This window comes from Zalophus californianus, chromosome 16, assembly GCF_009762305.2.
Source record: "Zalophus californianus isolate mZalCal1 chromosome 16, mZalCal1.pri.v2, whole genome shotgun sequence".
NCBI classification, from domain to species: domain Eukaryota; kingdom Metazoa; phylum Chordata; class Mammalia; order Carnivora; family Otariidae; genus Zalophus; species Zalophus californianus.
The window spans coordinates 38,626,072-38,649,677 of NC_045610.1; the positions used below are offsets into that span (position 1 = coordinate 38,626,072).

General features: G+C 51.3%; 1 protein-coding gene across 1 annotated transcript in view; it reads right to left on the reverse strand.

The window, feature by feature from the left end:
- Positions 1-23,606, reverse strand: part of PLXDC1 (plexin domain containing 1) — a 55,532-nt gene that overhangs the window by 18,503 nt on the left and 13,423 nt on the right. Inside the window, exons 3-7 of the mRNA XM_027626243.2 lie at positions 12,885-13,028; positions 12,520-12,589; positions 11,760-11,882; positions 11,452-11,570; positions 10,384-10,483 (exon numbers count right to left, since the gene is read on the reverse strand). Coding sequence (XP_027482044.2) covers positions 10,384-10,483; positions 11,452-11,570; positions 11,760-11,882; positions 12,520-12,589; positions 12,885-13,028 — 556 coding nt within the window. The remainder of the gene's footprint in view (positions 1-10,383; positions 10,484-11,451; positions 11,571-11,759; positions 11,883-12,519; positions 12,590-12,884; positions 13,029-23,606) is intronic.

The following is a 23,606-nucleotide window of genomic DNA, read 5'->3' on the forward strand; positions in this document are numbered from 1 at the left end:
GTTCCCTTGACCCATAATGTTCTTCCACCCCTTCTCTCCTTGTCTAGCTCATCCTTCCAGATCCAGCTCAGAGCTACTTCCTCCAAGCAGCCTTCCTTCGCCAGCTCCTTCCTCTTCTTTACCCAGGCCAGGCACCCTGCTCCCACTGCATTCCCCATATGTGGGGTCATTAGGGTCTATTTAGGGCCATTAGACTGTGAGCATCTGGTCCTGAACCTGACCCACAGTGAGCACTCTGCAAATGTCTGCAGATGCACAGGTTGGACTTGGAGAACCTCTCCTGTCCTGGATGGAAGCCAGAGCGAGCTTCAGGGCCAGGCAGCCAGGGGCTGGGCTTATGTTCTGCCTCAGTCCCTGCAGGAACTCCCTGCAGGACATCGGTGTCAAGAGACTTGAGTTCTGATTCGAGTTCTGCTCCCAATCTTAGGGCCTCAGTTTCTTGTCTGTGATGTGGAAAGACAGAAACACCTGCTACAACACACTTGGTTGGAAGAAAGTGGAATTGAGGATGAAAAGACTTCTCCTAAAATGACAATCTGAGATGTTTGATATATCCCACTGCATCCCCACACCCACCCAAGAACCGTGACCTGGGGGGGGGGGTGTCCTGAGGCTCTGAAAGGCCAGCAGCCAACCTACGAGCTTCGTGAATGAATTTCCCTACAAGAGGAAGGAGTCATGTAGTGTTCTGCCTGCCCAGCACCCCTTCTTCCTTTTGGAAACAGCACTCCCTTTGGGGAACTACCCCGAGTCCATTCCTACATGTGATCTGCACCGGAGCTACCATCTTCCTCCAAGACCCTTCCTCCCTGGCTGCACAGTGATTGGTCCAGGGCTGGGCATGTGATGCAAGCGGACCAATCAGAGACCTTCTCTGGGGCTTTTCGACTGTAACCAGAGGCCCTTTGCTTTCTAGCAACGAAGCTGAGAAAATGTAAGCTCCAAGTCCGTGAATGACCCCAGGTCCAATCTCACGCACAAGCCTCATGAAGCAGAACATAAAGGTGGCTCTCCAGCCTCTGGTGTCCTGCCCTGGTTCCTGTCTCTCTGGCTCTCAGTTCTTCCTTTTTGTTCTTTGGGCTACTTCATATTACCCCTTCCACTTAAGCTAATTTGAGCTGGGTTCTTGGTACTGGAAGCCGAGAGTAGGCAAGAATGTAAGTTATTGTCTCTGCTGAAGGTGCTTTGGAGGAATCTTCCCCAGGGTGGCAGCACAACTCGTCAGGCCCAGCTGTGAAAGGAAGGGGTTCCTGTGCTGGGTGCCCCATCCCCCTGCCCTCCTCCTGAATCTGCTTAAAAGAACATCTCACCTTCGTTTCTGTCATTGGTTTATCCCTGATCTCGGAATCGATGCCTCCTACTTAACCCAGGACTGAACCGCAGTTGGTCTGGTGCTCTCTCCCTACCATACCACACTGCTGTGCTAGAGAGCAGTGATGCCCGCGTCAGCCGCTGAAACATTCCCAGCGGCAGAATGTCCGGAAACATCGTCCTATGCAATGAATGAGTCCTGACTGGTGGGTGGCATTTGCTGACTTCTGTGGTCTAAATACTCCCCAGGTTGATTTCAAGCTAACAATCTGGAGTCACTGGACACACCATCGGGAAGAGACGTGGTCACTCTGCTCTCGTGACTCTACACAAGGGACCCCGCCCCCGTAGCTTCTGGTTTCTTTGCAGTCGACCTCCGCATCCGCGGCTTTGCTTTCACGGTCTGTGGCCCCACACCCACTTCTGCCCCCCTACCCGCCGCCCCCCCCCCCCGTCAGCAACGCCACTCAACTCCCTCCATCTCCTCACAAAAGGAGGGTGAGTACAGTACAGGAAGATATTTTGAGAGACAGACCACATTCACTTAACGTTTATAACATGACATTACTATCATTGCTCTATTTTATTACTAGTTACTGTTGTTAATCTCTTACTCTGCCTAGTTTATAAATTAAACTTTATCATAGGTATGTGTGCATAGGAAGAAACATAGTATCTATAAGCTTCAGTGCTACCCCTGGTTTCAGGCATCCGCTGGGGATCATGGAAGGTGTGCCCGCAGATAAGGGGCGGACCACTGTATTTGTGTTTCTGAAAGGGTAGAAGGGAAACATTTACAACGTTTCAGTAAAAATAAATAATTAAGCCAACATCCCAAAGATGGAGTAATTGTGTGCTTATTGTTTTCCTAAGCAAGCCTAAGTCTGAAAGGGAAGGGGCCGAGAGGAAAACTTCATGTATCTCAGGCAGTCACTGCCCGATGTCTACAGGGTTACCAAGGTCCTTCGGAGGAGAGACTCCTCCGTCAAAAGCTGAGGGAGTGAGTTTCACAGAACCCTGTACACACACACAATTTGTTTGGTACAAGAAAGGCCCGTTGCCAAGCAGGAGGGGGGTCTGGAAAAGATTGGGGTGAGGAAGGTCAGCTTTCTGTAATTTTTCTGCTCGGTTTTTAATCTTTACTCTTTAATAAAGGTCCATAGGCGCTGCAGGGCCCTCCCCGTGCGGCACCAATTGCTATGGGAAGGTGGCCTGGGATTTGAGTGAGCCTAGGGGATGTGGGACATCTAGATAGAGGACACCCGGGCAGCCTTCCACAGCCCCGTCCCACACACCACCCCCAAGGGCCATCTCTCCTTCTGAAAAATCACCCCTTTTAGCACTAAAATGTAAGGGAAAGAAAACAAAGTGAAATTCCAGATCTTCCAAGGGGCCTGAGACCATGGGGTCTAGAGTCTATGTAAACTTTTCTTCCTTATCTGCTTCCTCCCTCAAGACTCAACTCAAAGGACACGCCCTCCCTGAAGGCTTCTCCACCCTCCCTGGGCACAGTTAGTGGCCCCTCCTCTGAGCTTCACAGCTTCCTGCATGATGTCCAGTGTTACCTGTCACACCGCTCCATCAATATTGACTTTGCTGGCCACCTGCCCCACCAGGCTGCGAGCTCCCTCCATCCCCCAGTCCCTAGCACCAGGCCCTGCACATAACAGGGCCTCAAGAAATGACTGTGAATGAATGAGTGGATTATAGATAGTCACAAAACCTTCAGCAACTTATTATAACTTCAGTCCACAGCCTAAAGGAAGAACGCCCTTCCTCCCCAGCCCACCAGACTATGGCCTTTCTCAAAAGGGCAGCCCCCAATGGGCTCTGCAGCCAGACATGCCCCTTCCCACCTTAGAGCTCAAAGGAGAGGAGAGCTGGCTTTCCGGATCTCTCCACCTGCAAGGATGTAGAGGACAGCTTGTCCCCAGAGTGGGAAGGAAGGTGAAATGGCAGCGACAAGTGGAGTCAGGGTTGGGCTTGAATGGAGACATGAACTTGTCAAGGAGGCCGATTTCAGGGATAGAGACACACAAGCAGCAACCAGGGAAGGCGAGGCTCCCAGCAAACCTCACACCAGAATCTAGGGATGGGTCTCCCCACCACCTGGGCCGAGGAACCAGAGCTGGGGGTGTGCTTCAAGGAAGGACACAGCCAGACAGGGTCAGATGTGCCCCAAAGACCGTCACTGATAGCCCTACCGGAAGGCAGGGGAGATGAGTACAGTAGGAAGGGAGATGAGGGTGGGCGTGTGGAAATAGACCTCTGATTAAAAATATTTGCTCACCTCAGCGGCCAACTTGTACTTGTTTGAGTGTATGGCTTTGGTAATATTTTTATTTCTCTATAAACAGAACTCTTAATATCCCTGCCTGAGTTATTTGCTTTTGGATTATCTCGCCAACATCTGGGGCTCGCCCAAAGATGATGACGTCCATCTGCATGACCAACAGATCCCTCCGGAACCAAGGCAGAGAGGCCGCGCCAAAGCCACATTTCTGGCAGTTTGAGACGTTCTGTTTTTATCTCTGCCTCCACTCATCAAAGATCCCAGAAATACTAAGATCCAGACGCAGAAAGCGTCTGCCCAAAGCTTCTGCCCAAACAAGAGACATTAGCAGCTCAAAAGAGAGGTTTACATGTCCCATTTTGTTTCAAAACCAGACACCGGTGGGGAAGAGTTGGATGGGTCAGAAGAAATCAGACTGACTAGTCCTGCCACAAATTGCCCTCCAAAATGGGTGGTTCCAATATAAAAAATATAACATGGTAGTTTTGGAAAAAGTTTGTGTCTTTTTGTTCATGTATTTCCTTTTTTAAAAAAGATTTTATTTATTTATATTGACAGAGAGAGAGAGAGAGCACAAGCAGGGGGAGGGGCAGAGGGAGGAGCACTCCCCGCTGAGCAGGGAGCCTGATGCGGGGCTCCATCCCAAGACCCCAGGATCACGACCTGAGCCAAAGGCAGACGCTTCACCCACTGAGCCATCCAGGCGTCCCTCATTCATGTATTTCCTTGCTCATTTGACTATTCATTCAATAATCATAAATGGAGCCCCAGCAGGGGACCCCAGAGGTGAGCACAATGAGGGTCCCATATCCCAAGGGGTGGGCTACAATTTGGAGCCCTGAATAATGAAATCCTCATGAACTGATTCCACTAATTCAGAACCTCTGTCAGTTTTGACATTGGCTACACTAAAGTTGCTTTTATCCTGTCCATGAAAGAAAGAGTTGTTTTTTAAGATTTTATTTATTTTTTTGAGAGAGAGAGAGAGAGATAGCGAGAGAGCACAAGCAGGGGAGAGGGAGAAGCAGACTCCCCACTGAGCAGAGAGTGACGTGGGGCTCAATCCCAGGAACCTAGGATCATGACCTGAGCAGAAGGCAGACACTTAACCAACTGAGGCACCAGGTGCCCCAAGAAAGAGTTTAAAAAAAAAAAAAAAAAGATTTCATTTATCTACCTGAGAGAGAGACACAGCTTGAGAGAGGGAACACAAGCAGGGGGAGTGGGGGAGGGAGAAGCAGCTTCCCCATCGAGCAGGGAGCCCGATGCCGGGCTGATCCCAGGACCCTGGGATCCTGACCTGAGCTGAAGGCAGATGCCTAATGACTGAGCCACCCAGGCACCCTGCCCAAGGAAGAGTTTCTTAAACAAATGAATAGAGGAAATTTTATTGACTTCTGGGGGCCCCGGAGGCCAAATAAAGAGCCTATAAGCTACCTTGTATGTTTTGTGTGCCTCTGCAAAAAGCTGCTGCTAATTGCCCATCGATCTTTTCTCTGCATCAGGCATGCTCTGCAGGCTCTCTGCTGCAAAGCCGGTGTAGCAGTTTATGTAAGGAAATAATGGTAAGATAAACTCTGTTTGCAGCATCTCCTTCTCTCAACCCCAAGAGTGAGACTGTGCTGAATTCCCCCCCGCCCCCCGACCCGCCGCCCTCAGCCAGGGGTGGGAGGAAAGTGGAGCCTGGGGAAAGAGACAGTCCCGCAGACCAGACACCAGACTGGGTTCAGTGGCTGGGGGATTCTGGAACAGTGGGGAAACCAGCCTCCACTTCTCATTGCACTCCAGGCAGGGAGGGGCTTGGGTACAAAGACAGCGATACCATCCATTCTGGTGGCAGTGTCCCAGGGAGGCTCGGACAATGGGGATATCTGTAGTAATAATAGGAGTTGCAGACCAGAGGGCTGCCCCTGAATTTGTGTCTCACTGAAGCCCCGGTTCACGGTTATTTGGGATTTACTGTTATCTGCAGCTCAGCCTAATCCAAACTAATTCCCTACTTGTGGGTTGAATAGCAGACCCAGAGGAATCTGACCTCTCAGCCACATAAAATCCATCACTCCCCAAAGCAGAGGTGGTGGCCCATTTAAAAACCCAATGAAGGCCATGGATGCTGTCCCAGAAAAATGCTTGCATATGAATATGCTCCATCCACCCCTCAATATTCCTCCTAAAGTCTATGCTCGGAGCCAGGCTAAAAACCTCGGACAGAGAGAGATGCAATTAATTACCAAAGTACTTCTTCCACCTCAAGTGGCATCAGGCCTCTGTTCTCATTTGGGGTCACCAAAGGGCAGAGGACAAGGTCTCTGCTGCTCCCATTCCCTTCAGGGTCACCCTCTCTTGCACTAGTCCTCATTTTTCCTGCCGCGGGCACTGAGCGAAGCCCTGGGGCCACGGTGAGCCCCCAAGGATCCCATGGCCAGTTGGGGAGAAGGGGCCTGAGGAAACCATGAGTTCTGCTGCAGGGAACAGACAACATCTGAGCTGGACCAATGGATGACGAGAATTTTGCCAAGTGACAAAAGGGTTAAAATGGGCGCCATTTTATACAAGAACTGTGTCATAGAGGGGTGCCTGGGTGGCTCAGGTGGTTGGGCATCAGCCTTTGGCTCAGGTCATGATCTCCAGGTCCTGGGATTGGGCCCCATGGCCCCATGTCGGGCTCCCAGCTCAGCAGGGAGTCTGCTTCTCCCGCTGTTTGTCCTCTCTATCAAATGAATAAATAAAATCTTAAAAAAAAAAAAAAGAACTGTGTCCTAGAGATGTGGACAGCCCTTGGCACGTTTGGGGAACAAGGCATGCAGACCAGTGATGCCTGACAGAGAGTGGTGGGTGATGAAGGCTGTGTCAGCTGCGCAGGACCTTGAATGCCACGTTAAGGATTTTGACTTCCTGCTGCAGCAACAAGGGGCCAGAGAATGACATAATCAGAACAGGCACAACTGCCCTCCTATTTTTGTAGGTGGGCTGTGCTTCCTCCCCCTGCCCCTCTTCCTGCCTCCCCACATCTCCCTGGCTTGCTCTAAAACAGCCTTTCATTCCAGAATCACTGACAAAGCTCAGATGCAGACACTCCCTGGGGGGATCTGACTTCCTCTAATTTAGCCTCATAGAACAGCTGGATCCAACACACATTTCCTGAGACCCCGCCAGCCCACAAAGCCCCGTGAGAGAGGCACCAATGAGACAGATGGGGTTCCGTAAGGCACACAGGCAGCGGGTACCTGGGCGCTAAGAACTACCCATCCCACAAAACAGCCTGGGATGTGCGCACATAGGGCTGTGGGTGTTTGGGGAGCTGAGGAAAGGATTCGCCCTCCAGCTGGAATGGGGCTGGGTTAGATTTAGAAAGTCTCAAAGGTCAACCCCAGGGTTTAAAAAAAAAAAAAAAAAAAAGGAAGATCTGGGTTTTAGTTCTCTCTCGGAGCTGTGTGATCACAAGAAAGTCACTTCACAAGTCTCTGAGCCTCTGTGTCCTCGTTTAGAAAGTAGAGACTTCACTTGCAGTGTTGGGAGGATGACCAAATAAGATAAAGCTCAGAGCCTGCAGATGGGATGGTAATCAGTGTGGTAATCAGGCAGCCTCCAATGTGGCCCCCAGTGGCCCCACCTCCTGGTATTGACACCCAGTGGAATCCTGTCCTGAGTGTGGGCTGGACCTAGTGACTTGCTTCTAACCCATAGAATATGGCAAAAGTGATGGGATGGCACTCCTGAGATTAGGTTACAAAAAGACTGGCCTCTGTCTTGCCCATCCTCTACGGCTGTCTTGCGTGCCTGCTCTGGTGGAAGCCAGCTAGCTCTCCTATGGGGAGGTCCACATGGCGGGAACCGAGGGGGGCCTCCTCAAGGAAGTCAATCCTGCCTACACTCATGTGAGAGTTCTTGGAAACACACCCCCACCCCAATAGGTGGTTGAGATGACTGTAACCTGGCAAGCACCTTGAGAGCTGCCTGGGCAAGATCCTGAACTGGAGGACCCAGCAAAGCCATGCCGATCCACAGAAACTCTGGGCTGATAATATGTTTGCTGTTTTAAGCTGCCACGTTTCAGGATAATTTGTTATGCAGCAAGAGCTAACTAATACAATCAGAGAGATACTGAACTAGGTAGCAGCCAGCTCAGTACAGGCGTTCACCAGCCAGTGAGAACTGGGCTATGGTGCGGGGTCTTGGTGAGCCGCTCGCTAGAGCACTGAGTGTTCAGGGAAGGTCAGGGAGGGGCAGGAGGAGTAGTGGGAATTTATCTTGCAGAAATACAACAGGGCATAAAAATAGCTACTTGCAAGAATATTCACTGCCGCATTATTTGTTGTAGCAAAAATGGGAAACAGCTGTAAAGCCTATGTCCAGGGAGTTGGCTAAATTAAGGTACATCTGTGTGACAGGCTATCAAGTAGCTATTAAAAGAATGAGGTGTGAGCTGATATGGAATGATGGGCAGGATATACTTCGTTCAAGGGCAGAACAGTGGCATCATATACCATCGTTTGTGTTAAATATCCAAACCTATGCTCACCTGTAGGCTTATAGTTCTAGAAATAAGCCGGTAGTGGGGTTGCCTCCAGAAAGGAGGGACTAGGGACAGGAGTCAGGTATGGGAGAGAAACCTAATTTTTTCCTTTTTTCCCCCATTGTCCCCCAAAACCTAACTGTTTCTATACAAACTTTTGTATCTTTTGAGTTTTAAACCAGGTACATTTATTCGTGCAAAAATATCATTTTATAAATTAGGATAAAGAAGAGCATTCATAGGGACGCCTGGGTGGCTCGGTCAGTTTGGTTTAAGCGTCTGCCCTCGGTTCAGGTCACGATCCCAGGGTCCCGAGATCAAGTCCCGCATCGGGCTCCTTGCTCGGCGGGGAGCCTGCTTCTCCCTCAGCCTGCCGCTCCCCCTGCTTGTGCTCTCTCTCTCTCTCTGACAAATAAATAAATAAAATCTTAAAAAAAAAAAGAAAAGCATTCATAATAACAGAACAGTAATTCATGTTAATGGCAAAAATCTCAAAGGTGATGTGTACATGGGTGAAGTTTGGAAAATTGCCCCTATGTACACGATTGTTTTCCCACTAGCTACAGAAGTCATGTGAAAGTCCTGTGGGCGTGGCATCTGACGTGTGACACACCAGCATCAGGACATCACATGCTCCTATTCTGCACTGTTTGCTACCATACCAGATGTCTTGCTGGACTATCGAACACTGTGTCGTGTGCTAAAGGCTAGCATAGGAAGATATCCTAAAGCAGGACTCACAGACTCGATGCGCCAGACGTCGGACCGAACGCTTCACGTGCATCATTGCATTCTTTTTCACAATACCTTAGCAGGTACAAACCACGTACATCCCCCACTACAGATAAAGAGATAAACTTTAAGAGGATAAGTGACTTGCCAGAGGTCAGATGCTTGTGGGGAGTTTGGACTCCATGCTTCCAACTCCAGAGCCAAGCCCCTCACACTGGACTGAACTTTGCATGTGGAAGGTGCTGGATAAAGGCTTGTAACATGAGCCCTGGTCCCTTCCCTCAGATTTCCGTTAGGGACAGAGGCTCTGCTCAGAGGATGAATCCCTCCATGATTTCCTCTTCATTGTATCTCAAGAGCACCCAGAACATAGTGTAGAGTAGAAACTCAGAACATGTGTATTGACTGAACTCAACCAACAGATGCAGGGAAGATACTTCCCCTGGAATCCCTGGAGTTCCCAGAATGGTGGCGCCTTGCCTCTCTGCAGGAAAGCACTTTGGTGCCTTCCACGCACGTCCTTTCATCCAGCCTGGTGTGGCTAGGGTGAAGTTCAGAATATCCCCTAGTCCCATCAAGTACAGATAGAGATAGAGGAGAACAGACAAGGGTCTGCTCCTCTTTGGGGTCCTGCAGGTTAGACAGAAGAACTTTTTTTAAAAAAAGATTTTATTTATTCGAGGGAGAGCGAGAGAAACACGGGGAGGGACAGACGGACAGGGAGAAGCAAACGCCCTGCTGAGTGGGTAACCCAATGCGGGGCTTGATCCCAGGATCCCGGGATCATGACCTGAGCTAAAGGCAGATGCTTAACCGCCTGAGCCACCCAGGCGCCCCTAGACAGGAGGACTTTGGCATACACTGCACAGCAGAAGAGCTCAGGTTCAAAAGTGCCAGGGGTCTCGAAACAGAGGGTGGTGTGTCTGTAGTGCCTCCCCCAGAAATGTGAATTCAAGACCCTCTTGGGAGTCCGCAGGGAGGTTAGAAGCAGAAGAGAAAGAGCTGTGATCCCCCCAAAATATCAGAACTGGAGGAGGACCAGGAAGGAAAAAGCGCTGTTCCAGCTACACCTCCCCCCATTTTACAGAAGAAGCAACTGAGGCTGGCGAGATCTGATTTGCTGAAGGACAGAGAGATAATGATGTGGCTGAGACTGTCTTCCTTCCCCTGAAGCATCCTGTGATGCTCCTATCACCTGGGATGGGTTTGCAATTATAGTTGTGTCCTGGGAGGACTCAAAAACCCTAATTTGGTGTTTTGGGAGATTTTCTAAATGGACGGGGTGCTGAGTAGCTCCTCTCCCCTCCAAAACCAGAGCAGCACCTCCCACTGGAGATTTCATCGGGGTGTGGGGGGAAGGGTTCCTCTGCTTTAATGAAGAAAAGTTGGAACTCGTTATGCTCCGTCTTCCCTCAGTTCCTGCTCAGCTCTCTGTCCTCCATCCAGCCCCTCCACTGCCAATCCCCACCCGCCTTCAGTCAGAGCTCAGTCCAAGCCCATCGAGAGCTCCGCTGGATCCATAGGGACTCACCTGGTACATCCGGGGAAGGGTTGAGAATCATGAAGGCATCTGACAGGCCTGCTTTGACGGGGTGCTGGGAGGAGCTGATTTCCAGGACGGACATAGGGATCTGCAGCAGGGCAGAAAAGGCTCCATCTACCTCCCTAAACACCGTTGGGTCAGCCTAGACCTCCCCTCTGAGCTCCAGATGCATCCGCCTGCTGTGCAGCACCTCTCGGAGGACTCAAATATATCCCAAATCCAATGGCCCCCCACCCAAACTGCAAGTCTCCCCCACACCATCTCCAGCACATTTCCTTTTTTTTCTTTGCTGTCAGTGGATGGCACCTCCGCGCAGGCCAGAAACCTGGGAGTCACATCCTTTCTTCCATCTCCGCCTTCCTCCACCTAACACATCTCCAAATCCTATTAATTCGCCTGCTCACTGGCTCTTAAATCTGTCCAGTTCTCTCCATCTCACCCCACCCTACTCCAAGCTGGCAACATCTCTCTCCGAAACCATCCCGCAGCCTTCCCCCTGAGCCACCAACACTCTGTTCTGCACTCTGAAACCAGAGTGACCTTTCTCAAGGGCAAAGCTGGGTGTTCCCCTGCCCTATCTTGCCCCCCACTCTCTCCCCTCCAGCCTTGCTGTCTTCTTTCAATGCTTTGAACCAGCCCTGCTCTGTCCTGCCACAGGACCTTTGAACGTGCTTCTCCCTCTCCTCATTGCTTCCTTGGGTCCTATGCATCCTGCAGATTTCAACTCTTTTCCTCAGGGAAGCCTCCCCTGACCTCTGCTGAGGTCAAAAGCCTCATGAAGAAAAAAAAAGAAGCCTTGTGAAAGGCGCTCCTGGCACCAGGCACCTCTACTTAGGAACACTTGTCACAGTGGTGATTCTACATTTGTCCCTGCAATTACCATCTATCTCCCCAACCAGACCTATAGCCCTACAAGGGCAGGGCCTCCGGCCATCTCATTAATTGCTGTATTCCTAGCACCGAGGCCTACGCCTGGCACATTTGCAGGCTCTCTACAGATATTTGCTGAATGGAAGACTCCAAGACCCAGCCATCTCCGCAGCTAAGCTCACTCACCTCTTTGTAGCCAAATACAATGCGGCCATCGTGGTACAGAGCTGCCTGGAAAGTGAAGCTGCCCCTGTCCTCCCGGCCTTGGAGGTAGACGTGGTCCCACTGAACAATAAAGACTGTCCCTGGGGAGGAGAGCAGAGACCTAGCTGGCCGGGGAGGCAGGGCAGGGAGGACCTCCCCCCTCTCATGCTCTCTCTCTCTCTCTCTCTCAAATAAATAAATAAATAAAATCTTTAAAAAAAAATAAATAGAGGGGCTGGACCAAGTGATCCCTGGAGCCAGTTGACGTAAACTCTGAGATCTGGTCTCACCATTGTCAAAGTAAGCGACTGTCGAATTCTCAGAGTAGCCAGGGTTGAAGTTGGCCATCAGAGGCGCCACGTACTGAGTCGCCGTGAGCATCCGATGGATCGTGTCCCCCATGAAGATGAAGCCTGGGGTGGGGATAAAGGCAGAGGAATCACCAGAGAAGGCCTAGAGGAGTTGCTTCCCTGTGTAGGAAGGGGCGGTGCAGATGGAGCTGGAGGCAAATCTTGGACCTCTGTTCCCCATCCCCACCTGCTGGGCTCCGGGTCTGTTGTGTATGGAGCAAAAGGGCTCCAGAGCAGAGAAGGCTCTCCTTGCCCCTCCAGGTGGGCATAGAATTCCACCTCTCCCTGTCCCTGGGAAAGTGCACAGGAATCTAAGATGGGCTCCTCATATCAACAAGGAGCCTGATCCCAAGAGCCAGACTCTCAGTGAAGTCTCCTCCTCCCTTTCATTCACAGACTGAAGCACAGGGAATACAGGGATTGCCCACAATCCTGGCCTGAGCTGGCCCAGAAGGACACACACACACACACACACACACACACACACACACACACACACACGCAAGTCAGCCAACGTCCCGGAGGTGGTCCAACACACACATTCATCTCCCTCCTGAGACTGGGGTCCCAAGAGAACCCAATGTGGGACCCCCCACCGTCTATCTGTACACCCCTGTCTCCAGTGACCCTTCCCAGGTAGGTCCCTTGGGTTCTGGCTGAGATCTCCAAGCCTCCCCCAGTCCCACCAACACAGCCTTACCTCCAGTTGCTATGGCGATCTGCCGCAGAGGATGCCCGTAGAAAGGAAAATCAAAGGACAAGACCACTCTCTGCAGGGCACGGGAGAGAATCAGCATGGGCCAAGCTGTAGGCTTGGAGGCCAGGAAGCTGGCCACCCACACTGCCCCCTGCTTGTCTGGACAGGGCAGGGGGCAGGCATGTCCAGGACAGGCCCCCAGCACCAGGGGTGGGCACCTTCACTCTGGCCAGCCCCCCCAGGGTTCCCCGGAAAGCACCTCCCGGATTACGGACCTCAGGCCACAACCACGCCCACCGACCAGGCCGAATGCCCTGGCCCCCGGCCTCCCCGCCCAAGGCAGCGCTGCCAGGGACTGGCATACTCACTGAAGCCTGCCGGTGGGTGTTGGAGAGAATCCTGTGGACCTTCACTTGGCTCTGGTTGGCCTTGGCCACGTCCACCCACAGCTCCTGACTCCGGGGCTCACTGGGGCCATACAGACGGGACACATAGTAGTTGTGGTTGTCCTCCTGCCCCGACCCGAGACAGAAACCACAGGAAGTATGAGGAGTCGGGCTGGCCAGGAGCCATCCTCTGCCCCTTCCCCGTACAGACTTCTGATGTGAAGTCACCGCCCTCCCTGGAGCAGGACCTGTGGCCTTGAGGGCTCGTTTCAGCCTGGATGTCCTGGGTTCCCCTTGGCCCCAGATGGTAGCTCAGTACCAGGCCCACAGCCATGCCCCAACAGCTCTGGCCCCAGCCAAATCCACACCTGCTGTACCCATGCTCAGCCCTGCCATTTCCAGATAGGCCAGGAGGCTTTCCCTGCAGCCCCTGAGTATCCACAGAGAGCATCCAGGCCAGAGTTCAGCTTGGGGCATCAGCGAGAAACAGACAGGGCATCCCCAAACAGCGCTCCTGTCTTCAAGGAGCTCTCAGATCGAAGGGGAGACAGTCGCTGCCCAGGGTTACCCTGCTTCAGGGAAAAGAAAAAATTGGATCTTAGAAGCCACCAGTCTAAAGATGGAGGCAGAGGGGTGCCTGGGTGACTCAGCTGGTTAAGAGTCCAACTCTTGGTTTCGGCTCAGATCATGATTCAGGGTTGCAAGACCGAGTCCCGCATCGGGCTCTGCTGGGCATGGAACCTGCTTAAGATTCTCTCTCTCCTCAGGGCGCCTAGGTGGCTCAGTCGTTAAGCCTCTGCCTTCGGCTCAGGTCATGATCCCAGGGTCCTGGGATCGAGCCCCGCATCCCCGCCCACTGAGCAGGGAGACTGCTTCTCCCTTTCCCCCTCCCCCTGCTTGTGTTCCCTCTCTCGCTGTGTCTCTCTCTGTCAAATAAATAAGATCTTGAAAAAAAAAATAAAGTAAAGCTAAAGATTCTCTCTCTCCTTCTCCCTCTGCCCCTCCCCACCCCTCAAAAAAGTAATAAAGAGATAAATAAAAAATAAAGATGGAGGCAGACCCTGGATCTTGGGAAGCTGCTAGTCTGATGGAGGAGGTACGACTTATGCAAGCGGGACACACAGACACAAACCCTCAAGCAGAGGGAGAACTCGGGGCCGACATGACAGTCACCAGAGGGCTGAGAAAGAGGAGAGAAGCAGCAGTGGTTCCTTCGAGACATTTCTAACCTCTACCATGAGCCCGATGCAGATAAAGAACAAGCCAGAACACAGCAGGCTGGGAGATAATTCTGTAAAGCCTCTCCTGCACAGAAGCATGTAGGGCCAGGATGTGAAAGAGGACAGGAAACAGCAGAAAGGGTGGCAGAGCCCCGGTGGGGGACGATGTCATAGCATTTCAGCCCACGTGGGAGCGCCAGCCATAGGGGAGGAGGCAGAGCCGTGGCTGCAGAGATGGGGCTGCTGCCCGTGAGGAGCCCTGGACACGGCGGGTCCTTAATCAGGCTGTCCAGTGCCAGGGGCTGCGGACACAGCAGAGCAGACCATGTTCTCCCTGCCAACCCGTCAGCTGCCCAGCTGGCCCTTGCCCTGGGCCCAGCACGAGCAGGGATGGAGGATGCCTGTTCTCTCCCCCTGCCAAGAGGCAGACTCTGCTCATCTGACAAGTGACACACTCTGGGGACCTGGGGTCAGGGCCAGGTTGGGGGGGAGGATGAGCAGAAGAAAGATGGTGTGGCAGGGGAGGGGGCCCTCCTCACAGCCACCACCTGGTTCCTCCCCTGCAGCCTCCAGACCGCCCACCCCTCCACCCGCCCTCCGTGCGGCTGTCAGACGACTCTAACGCCCGTGCAAGGCCACACCACTCCGCTCACAAGCCATCTGGGGCTCCCACGGTCCTCTCCTATAAGAACAGGCATCCCCCCCCCGGGTGAGGTCTGCCTTTATCTATGGTTATCTATGGGGGGTTAAGCACAGAGGATATGCCCAGCTGGAGGATGTGCCGACGAGTGAACGGTCACAAAGCATAGTCATCGAAGGCCTGCTTACCCGCTGTTTCCCTGCTACCACCACGCATTCTGGTGACCGGAATGGGATCGTGTTACCAAGCAAAGCAGGACAACCGCAGAGAACAGACACGGGCAGCTATGGTGGGAGTCACCCAAATGCAGCTCCCACGTGGGAACCGGAGCAGACCTGTGTTTAGAAACGGCTGCTTGGAGGCTTGGAGAAGGGTCTGGTTTCTATCACCTGCTTCCGGGGACTCACCCGGTGAGAGCTTTCGCCAAACCTCCAAGCGTCAGAAATGAGGGCCCCCTGGCAGAAGCCACGCTGCTCTGGTCGTTCGAGAAGCCCAAACAGATGCTAACGTGTTTCTGCTGCCTCAGCTAAGAGAGCAAAGGGTGGAGTGACTGGGGAGGTGTCGCATAGGCCCCCTCTGAAACCAGGTCAGTCTCACGCAAAGGCAAAGTCTTTTCCTCTGTCCGTTGTTTTCTCCTTGTTTCCTCCGTTGTTTCTTGTTACAAACTGCTGTTTGTAACTGTAGAGTTTAAGTATCCTCTGTCCATTGTTTCTCGGGTGTTTAAGCAACTGCTCCGACTGGAAGGGGATGTGGGCCACTTTTCGGTCATTGGTTAAACTCTCTTGCATCAGAAGGACCAGCGTGGGTCCTTTATGGGGCACAGAGCTGAGGGGACCGTGTCGTCTTCATCTTCTCACCCCAGCACCTCCCTAGCCCAGGGCTTGGCACCTGGCATATGGTGGGTGGTAGGATCTGCCTGCTGAATTAGTTCAGTCACGAGGATCCCACAGCTGATGGGGCCTGAGGTTGTACCGAGAACATGTGGGGTGGTGACAAGGACAGCATCTTCCCTCAGCACTGACAAGCCACTTATGAAGTAACCAGCTGCCTCCCCTGGGAATCCAAGTCTGTGGAAAGCCTTCCAAAGCAGGCACGTCCTGCACACAGGAGGAAGTCCCCTGACTCCTCAAGCTCTTCTTTGAGGAACTGAAGCTGGTGAGGGAGACGCTTTCCAAGCAAGGAAGAGAAACCCTGGCTCCACCCGACAGCAAGTGTAGGACACGGGTGTCTCTGTGTTATCAGGGCATTGTCCTAAGTGGGACTGCTTGTTCATAGAGAGGAGAAGGAAGAGCTTACATGTATTTGGCTTCGATAAATATACGCTGGGTGAGTGAAAAAGAGATGTGGGCCTGGAGAGAAAGAAAGAAGCCCTGGTTTCTGGCTGCTTTCCAGGACCCTGAGATCAGGCTGTCTGTCATCTCCAGCCCTTAGATCCCATAGTAGGTGTCTACCTCCTCACTATAGACCTTTCTCCTGACACAGCTCAAATAGCTCCTCAGAACCAAAAGGGCACTAACCAGAAGAGACTTGCTTATGGGGTGATCAGAGGGTCTTCCTGGGAGACCCCAGACAGTCCTTCACCAGCACAGACAGTGGGAATCTGAATGGGAAGAGAGAAGTGAGAAACCCAATTTCTGGGAGAATTTTCCCTGACAACACCCAGGCTGCCATGTTTTTCTTCTAGAAAGTCAATCACTGCTGGCTTCTTTTTTTTTTTTTTTAAGATTTTATTTATTTAGTAGAGAGAGAGCACACAAGTGGGGGGGGAGGGGGAGAGGGAGAAGCAGACTCCCGGCTGAGCAAGGAGGAGCCCAACGTGGGACTCGATCCCAGGGCCCCGGGATCATGACCTGAGCTGAAGGCAGACACTTAACGGACTGAGCCACCCAAGCATCCCACTGCCGGCTTCTTGACTGACCATGGAGGGGACAAGGGCACGAGTCATGTGGAAATCCCCCAACCTTGGGGGCACTTCCCATTTGTTACGGCAGGCCCCTGCTCACGCTGCTGCCAACACCCACAGTTTTGATAGAGGAAGTCCACCCATGCCAGAGATGGGTAAATGCTTCCCCATAACCATTCTCTCCTTCTTCCTTTAGTTTCCATTAGGCACATGGCCACCCAGCTAAGACTATGTGTCTGAGCCCTCCTTACAGCTGAGTGGGGCTACGTGACTACGTCCAGCCAATGTTAGACCAGCAGAACAGCTGTCCTCAGTAGGAATGGGCAAGCATCTTGGACCACAGCATAGAAGGCACGTGTTGCAGAGGGGAGAGCAGCAAGATAGAGGGAAGCTGTGTCCCCAACACCACGGAGACACCACATCAACCCCCGCTTACTTACACTCGCACTATTACATGTGGGAGAAGAATAAACTCGTGCCTAAGTCCCTCATCAGTTGAGCATTTGTTACAATAGCTGAATCTATGTCCTAATTAATACAAGCAAGATCCTGAGAGTCCTCCTTAGGCCGGTCAATCCAAGGGCTTCTTCGCCGTAATCCATATACATGCGTCTCCTAAAAGGGTTTAGAGGCTGTGCCTGATGGTGAACTTGTCCCAGGAATTCACCCAATTCAGGCTGGTCAGTGTGTTGGGCCTGCTGTCCGTGGGTCAGTCCCGTTCCCCCTGAGAGCAGCCCTCCAGACACTGTGGCCTGGAGGCTAGAAGCTAGGATAGGGGTGGCCTGACAGTACAGAGGGTCAGGGGGCATAGCCTGAGCCAGACTACTTAGCAAGTCCACCAAAGGGAACTGTGTTTCCTTGAAATGCGTGTAAGAAGCCCTGGTCAATAATCCACATTCGTTCTGGGAGGCAGCATGACGCGGATTTCAAACATTTTTGGTCATGAAATCCTTTCTTCCAATTAATCTTCCATGGAAGCTCAGTCCATAAATGACATCAAAGTATGGCCATTCTGGGGGAAGGAAGGAAGGGCCTGGAGCCCAGCCTGCTGGGCCACTTCCTCCTCCACCACCCTCCATCCCACGGCAACCCCTGCAGGAAGTGCTTCTGTGAGCCCTTAGGGTTCCATGGAGTGCACTTTGAAAACCACTGCTCTAGGGTCGGGTGCAGGGGCTGCGGAGTCAGACAGACCAAGTTCAAAAACTGGCTCCACTATATAGTAGTTAGTGCCAAACATTACTCTCCTCTCAGCTTCTGTCCCTCGTCAGTAACCTCCCGCACTGAGTACTTGAAAGGATTAGACAAAACATATCCATGTAAGCTCTTAGCCCAGTGCCTGGTCCACAGTAGGTGTTCGCTAAGTAGGAGCTATTACGATGATTTTATTGGGCCTTTCCAAGAAAGGTTTTGATTGTGGAGGCTGCCTCCTCCAAACCAACCCCAGCTCCATCCTAAACATCTGCTGTTACAGTGTTTCTTCTGCCTCAATTATTCATGCCTGGAGCCAGCCAGGCACTTCATTTCTGACAGCGGGGCAGCATTTACCTTGGCTGAGCTCAAGACGTTTCTGGACAGGAACTCCGGCTAAGCTGTCACCGTCGGCCTGTCAACTGCCAGCCAACTGGCAGGTGAAAAATGCTGGGGCAGGCCACCAAGGGCACCCTGCAGGGCCTGCTGGAGAGATCTGGCCAACCAGGCTTGTCAGGACGGTGCTCCAGGCAGCTGGGTCCAACCCAGGAGGTGCTGATGGGATTGCTGGGGGAGGGGGCATCCATTCTCTGACTCCACCATCCCACAAAGCCTTACAAGACCCATAGGAATGTTCTCCAGATCCCTGCTCCTCCAAATGTGCCCCAGACACCAGCAGCATCTGCATTACCTGGGAGCTCGTTGGAAATGCAGAATCCCGGGCCCAACCCCAAACTTTACTGGATCAAAATCCAAATTTGAACAAGCTTCCCAGGGGATTCTTTTGCACAATAAAGTTTGAAAAGCACTGGTCTAGAAGCAGCCCCTGTCTGGACCAAAATGCCAGGCATTTTCATCCACGAGGAGATGGTATGTTAAATCCTTTGACTCCTAAGGCAGAAAGACCTGGGCTCTTGTCCTGGCTCTGTCATTCACTAGCTGTGCAACCTGAGGCAAGCACTTCACCTCTCTGTTCCAAGACAGTATTAGACATACTCACCTCCTGGGATAGGTGGGTGAATTCCATGTCAGGCCATAGAATGAGGTCTGCACTCGGGAAGGGCTCCCATAACATCGCCTGTTATTATTATTTTCCCTTACCTCATGTATCCCCATAATAACCTCCATCTGCCCTCTGGAAGTATTCAAGTCTCAGGTTAAAACAAACACACACAGAACACTTGCCATCACAGAGTGGAGAAAGCGGGTCTATCCTGGAAAGGAGGGGACCCAGGCCAGACAAAGGGGCACTGGCATCAGCACTGAGGGCCCAGGGTAAAGAGGTGTCAGGATGGATGAGGCTGACCTAGGAAGGCCCTGGAATTGGGGGCTTGGACCAGGCTCAGAAAGAGGGCGGGGACCAGCTTTCTAGACAAGCATTTCTCAATGCTCAACACTTCATGGAAATGGAAGAATCATCCACTCCTGGCACGGATTCACCATGAGGAGGAAATATCAGCCAACCAGGGATTTTGACAGCATAAATATATATCATATCACCACACAGAGACAGGACAAGGCAACACAAAAACAAAAACAGACCTCCCCCATCCCTCATCTGGCCCCATGCTGGCATATTTCCTTCTAGCCTTTTCCATACGAATATAACTTCACATGGTTATCGTCCTGCTGATCAGCCAGTTGTATGGACTGCTTCTGTCAGGTTTCATGATATCTAAAGCGGTTTTTGATATTGAACATAGTCTTTTAACCATCACTTGTAATGGCTTCCTGGTCATCTACTCAGAAGAAAACCCACAATTTTCTTAATTATTTCCCTATTGTTGGAGCATTCAGGTAGCTTCTAATTTTTCTGCTCTCATAAATACTCCTGTGATGAATTTATTGATGTACTTTCTACCTCTAGGATTGTTTCCCCTGCTTTAAAGCTTTTGATACAAAGCAGTGCTTCTCAAACCTTAATGTGCATCCAAATCACCCGAGAATCAGATTCTGATTCTCCAGGGCCTGAGTTTCTGCGTTTATTTTATTTTATTTTTTATTTTTTTTAAAGTAATCTCTACACCCAGCATGGGGTTGGAACTCAACCCTAAGATCAAGAGTTGCACACTCTACCGCCTGAGCCAGCCAGGCGCCCCTGAGCGTCTGCATTTCTAATAGGCTCCCAGGTGCTGCTGATCCTGCTAACTTGGAGTATTGAGGATATGAAGCATAGCACCTGAAGTTTCAAGGCCAGGAAATCCTCTTTTGTTGCTAGCATACTATTTTTTTTTTTTAAAGATTTTATTTATTTGACAGAGAGAGATAGCGAGAGCAGGAACACAAGCAGGGGGAGTGGGAGAGGGAGAAGCAGGCTTCCCGCTGAGCAGGGAGCCCGATGTGGGACTCGATCCCAGAACCCTGGGATCATGACCTGAGCCGAAGGCAGACGCTTAACGACTGAGCCACCCAGGCGCCCGCTAGCATACTATTTTTGTACCTCTAGGTAAGATCTGGGGGAAAAGCACTACCTTCCCCCACCTACCTTTCTGGTTAGTTTTCTCAACCAATTAACTCACCTGATTTTTGGAACAACTCTACGAACTATTCTCAGTCCCACCTTATGGATGAGGAATCTGAGGTTTAGAGCAAAGATGTGGCAAGGATACCTGGTCTCTACCACACCTGGGACCACAGTAGGGTGACCAGCTGTCCTAGTTTGCCTGCTTCTGGAATTTCCCAAGATGCTGGATGTTCACTGCAGAAACCCAGGGACAATTCTGGGAAAACCAAGATGATTGGTCACCTCGACCAGAGCCTAATTCAGAGTCAGCTGTTTATCATTCCTGATCCTGTGCCAGGCCCTTAATATAGATTCCTGTAGAACATCTTTGCAATTACATTTAGACAATAGCATCCCCATTTGACAATGAAGAAAGGTTAAGAAATCTGCCCAAGACAAAAAGACAAACAACTCAATTTAAAAATGGGCAAAGAGGCAAAGAACTTAAGTAGACATTTCTCTGAAGAAGATATACAAATGGCCAACAAGAATGAAGAGATGCTTAACATCATTAGTCATTCAGGAAACACAAAACAAAACCACAGTGAATATCATCCTACAGCCATTAGGATGTTACCATTTAAAAAAAGAAAGACAATAACAAGTGTTGGCAAGGATGTGGAGAATTTGAAACCTTCATACATTGCTGGCGGGCGTGTAAAATGGTTTGACTACTAGGGAAAACTGTTTGGAGGTTCCTCAGAAAGTTAAACGTAGAGTTGCCATATGACCCAGCAATTCCACTCCTAGGTATATGGCCCAAATAGTTGAAAACAGGTCCTCAAACAAATACATGTACACACATTCACAGCATCAGTATTCACAATAGCCAAAAGGCAAAAACAGCCCACGTGTCTGTCAACAAATGAATGAATAAGCAAATTGTGATATATTCGTACAATGGAATAGTACTCAGCCATAAAATAGATGAGACTTGAAAACATTATGCTAGGTGAAAGAAACCAGACACAAAAAGTCACACATTGTATGATTTCATTTATATGTGAGACATCCAGAATAGGTAAAATCTATAGAAATAGAACAGAGATTGGTGGTTGCTCAGGATGAAGTGGGGGGGATGGGGAGCAACCGTTTAAATGGCACAGCATTTCCTTCTGGTGTGGTGAAAATGTTCTGGACCTAGATAGAGGTGATGGTTGCACAACATTATGAATATATTAAATGCACTTCGTTTTAAAATGGTTAATGTTACGTGGGCGCCTGGGTGGCTCAGTCAGTTAAACAACTTGTGATTTTGGCTCAGGTCATGATTTCATGGGTCATGGGATTAAGCTCCATGTGGGGCCCCACACTCAGCAGGAAATCTGTTTGGGATTCTCTCTCCCTCTCCCTCTGCCCCTCTCCCCATGTGTGCACTCTCTCTCTAAAATGAATAAATCTTTAAAAAAATAAAATGGTCAATTTTATGTTATGTAAATCTCACCTCAACATGAAAAACAGAAAGAAAGAAACCAACCAACCAACCAACCTGCCCAAGGGACAGGAAAAGGATCAATAAGAGTGACCTTTGTGGGAGATGGACGTCCTGGGGCTGAGCAGCCAGGAGCGGTCCTTGGCACCTGTACTGAACCCGGAAGGGGCGGGTGAGGAGATGATAGGGTCAGAAAACTTGCATTTTGCTCTTGAATGTCAGCCCTGTGAGATCAGTATTTACCACCCCATTTGGGAAATTTGCAGCTAGTGGAGGCTTGCAGGGATTCATTAATTGAGGGGTTAAGCATCCAGCCCAATGTCAGGCAGCTGGTACATGCCAGGGTCAAGACCAGGGGAGCCAGGACTGCTAGATTGTTTCCACAGCTCTGGAGACTAGACACCTCGGCTCCATGTCCCACCTTCCCAAACACCCCTTCTTCTTACGAAACTCATTATCTTCTCTCTTCGTGAGCTTCCCCTCCCTCCACCCGCCTCACACACTACTCCCAGAATTCTCCCAGGTTCAGCCTCCTCACCTCATCCCTTCCCCTGAGCCCACTGGCACGGTGGGGTCCTTTCACGAGCACCGCTTGCTCACCAGGTGTCTGGGTTATGAGTCTGTCTGTCCATGCCATCTCCCCCAGGCCCTCCCATCTGGGGAGGAGGCCTTCTAGAGGTCTCCTTTCGGGAACCGCGTCCTTTGGGAGGTTGCGGAAACCAGGCAAGCATCGCACTCATCCATCCCTCTCGCTGTCCACCATCTTGGACCACATGGTGACTGCCTGGATGTGGGGTCCCTCAGCACTCCTACGCCCCCCAGGGTGGGGAAAGAGCAGGGAAGTTTTGCTTGGCCAGAGAGAAGAGGAACTTAGGGAAGCGGGGCCCTAGGGAAGACTGGGGTGGGAGGAGGTAGTCTTTCCTACCATGGAGAGAACTATTCTATTACAGGGGAACGTCCAAATCTGAACGTTCTCAAGCTTGGTTCCTCCCAAACTCTGGGCTAGATCTGAAACCCAGAACAAGAAAACCTTGAACTACGATTGGAAGTCACCAGGATGGGAGAACTTTGTCCAAGGCTTCCTTCCCCTTTTTAGCCTCTCAGACTAAACTGAGCCACAGCCCAGGGTCTCTGACTTCTCACTATAGCTCCCTCCAACCCCCAACCCACCCCCTCCAAAGAAGGTGCCAGTGTTCCAGGGCCTCAGAATTGGTCTTGGTGGGGGGCGCCTGGGTGGCTCAGTTGGTTAAGCGTCTGCCTTCGGCTCAGGTCATGATCCCGGGGTCCTGGGATCCAGCCCTGCGTCGGGGTCCTGGGATCCAGCCCTGCGTCGGGCTCCCTGCTCGGCGGGGAGCCCGCTTCTCCCTCTCCCACTCCCCCTGCTGGTGTTCCCTCTCTCGCTGTGTCTCTATCAAATAAATTAAAAAAAAAAAAAAAGAATTGGTCTTGGTGAAAAATCTCTGGAAAGCCTGGTCCAGACAAAGAGTCCTATTTCTTTCTCTTTTTTTTAAAGATTTTATTTATTTATCCCAAGACCCTGGGATCATAACCTGACCGAAGGCAGACACTTAACAAATGAGCCACCCAGGCTGCCCTAGAGTCCTATTTCCACTGGGGCGTGGCGGTAGAGCGGGTGTGAGAATAAAATCTAAGGAGAGGGCTCTGGCCTGGGGCCTCAGAGCTGCCTCTGAGCAAGAACGTCTGAGTCGGACAGAGCATTGTGGTGAGGTGGCCAGCCCAGGGTGCTGGGCAGAAGGAGCTGAGCAGAGGACTCTGATTAGGGAGGCTGGGCAGAGGGGCCGGGCAGAAGGGCTGCGT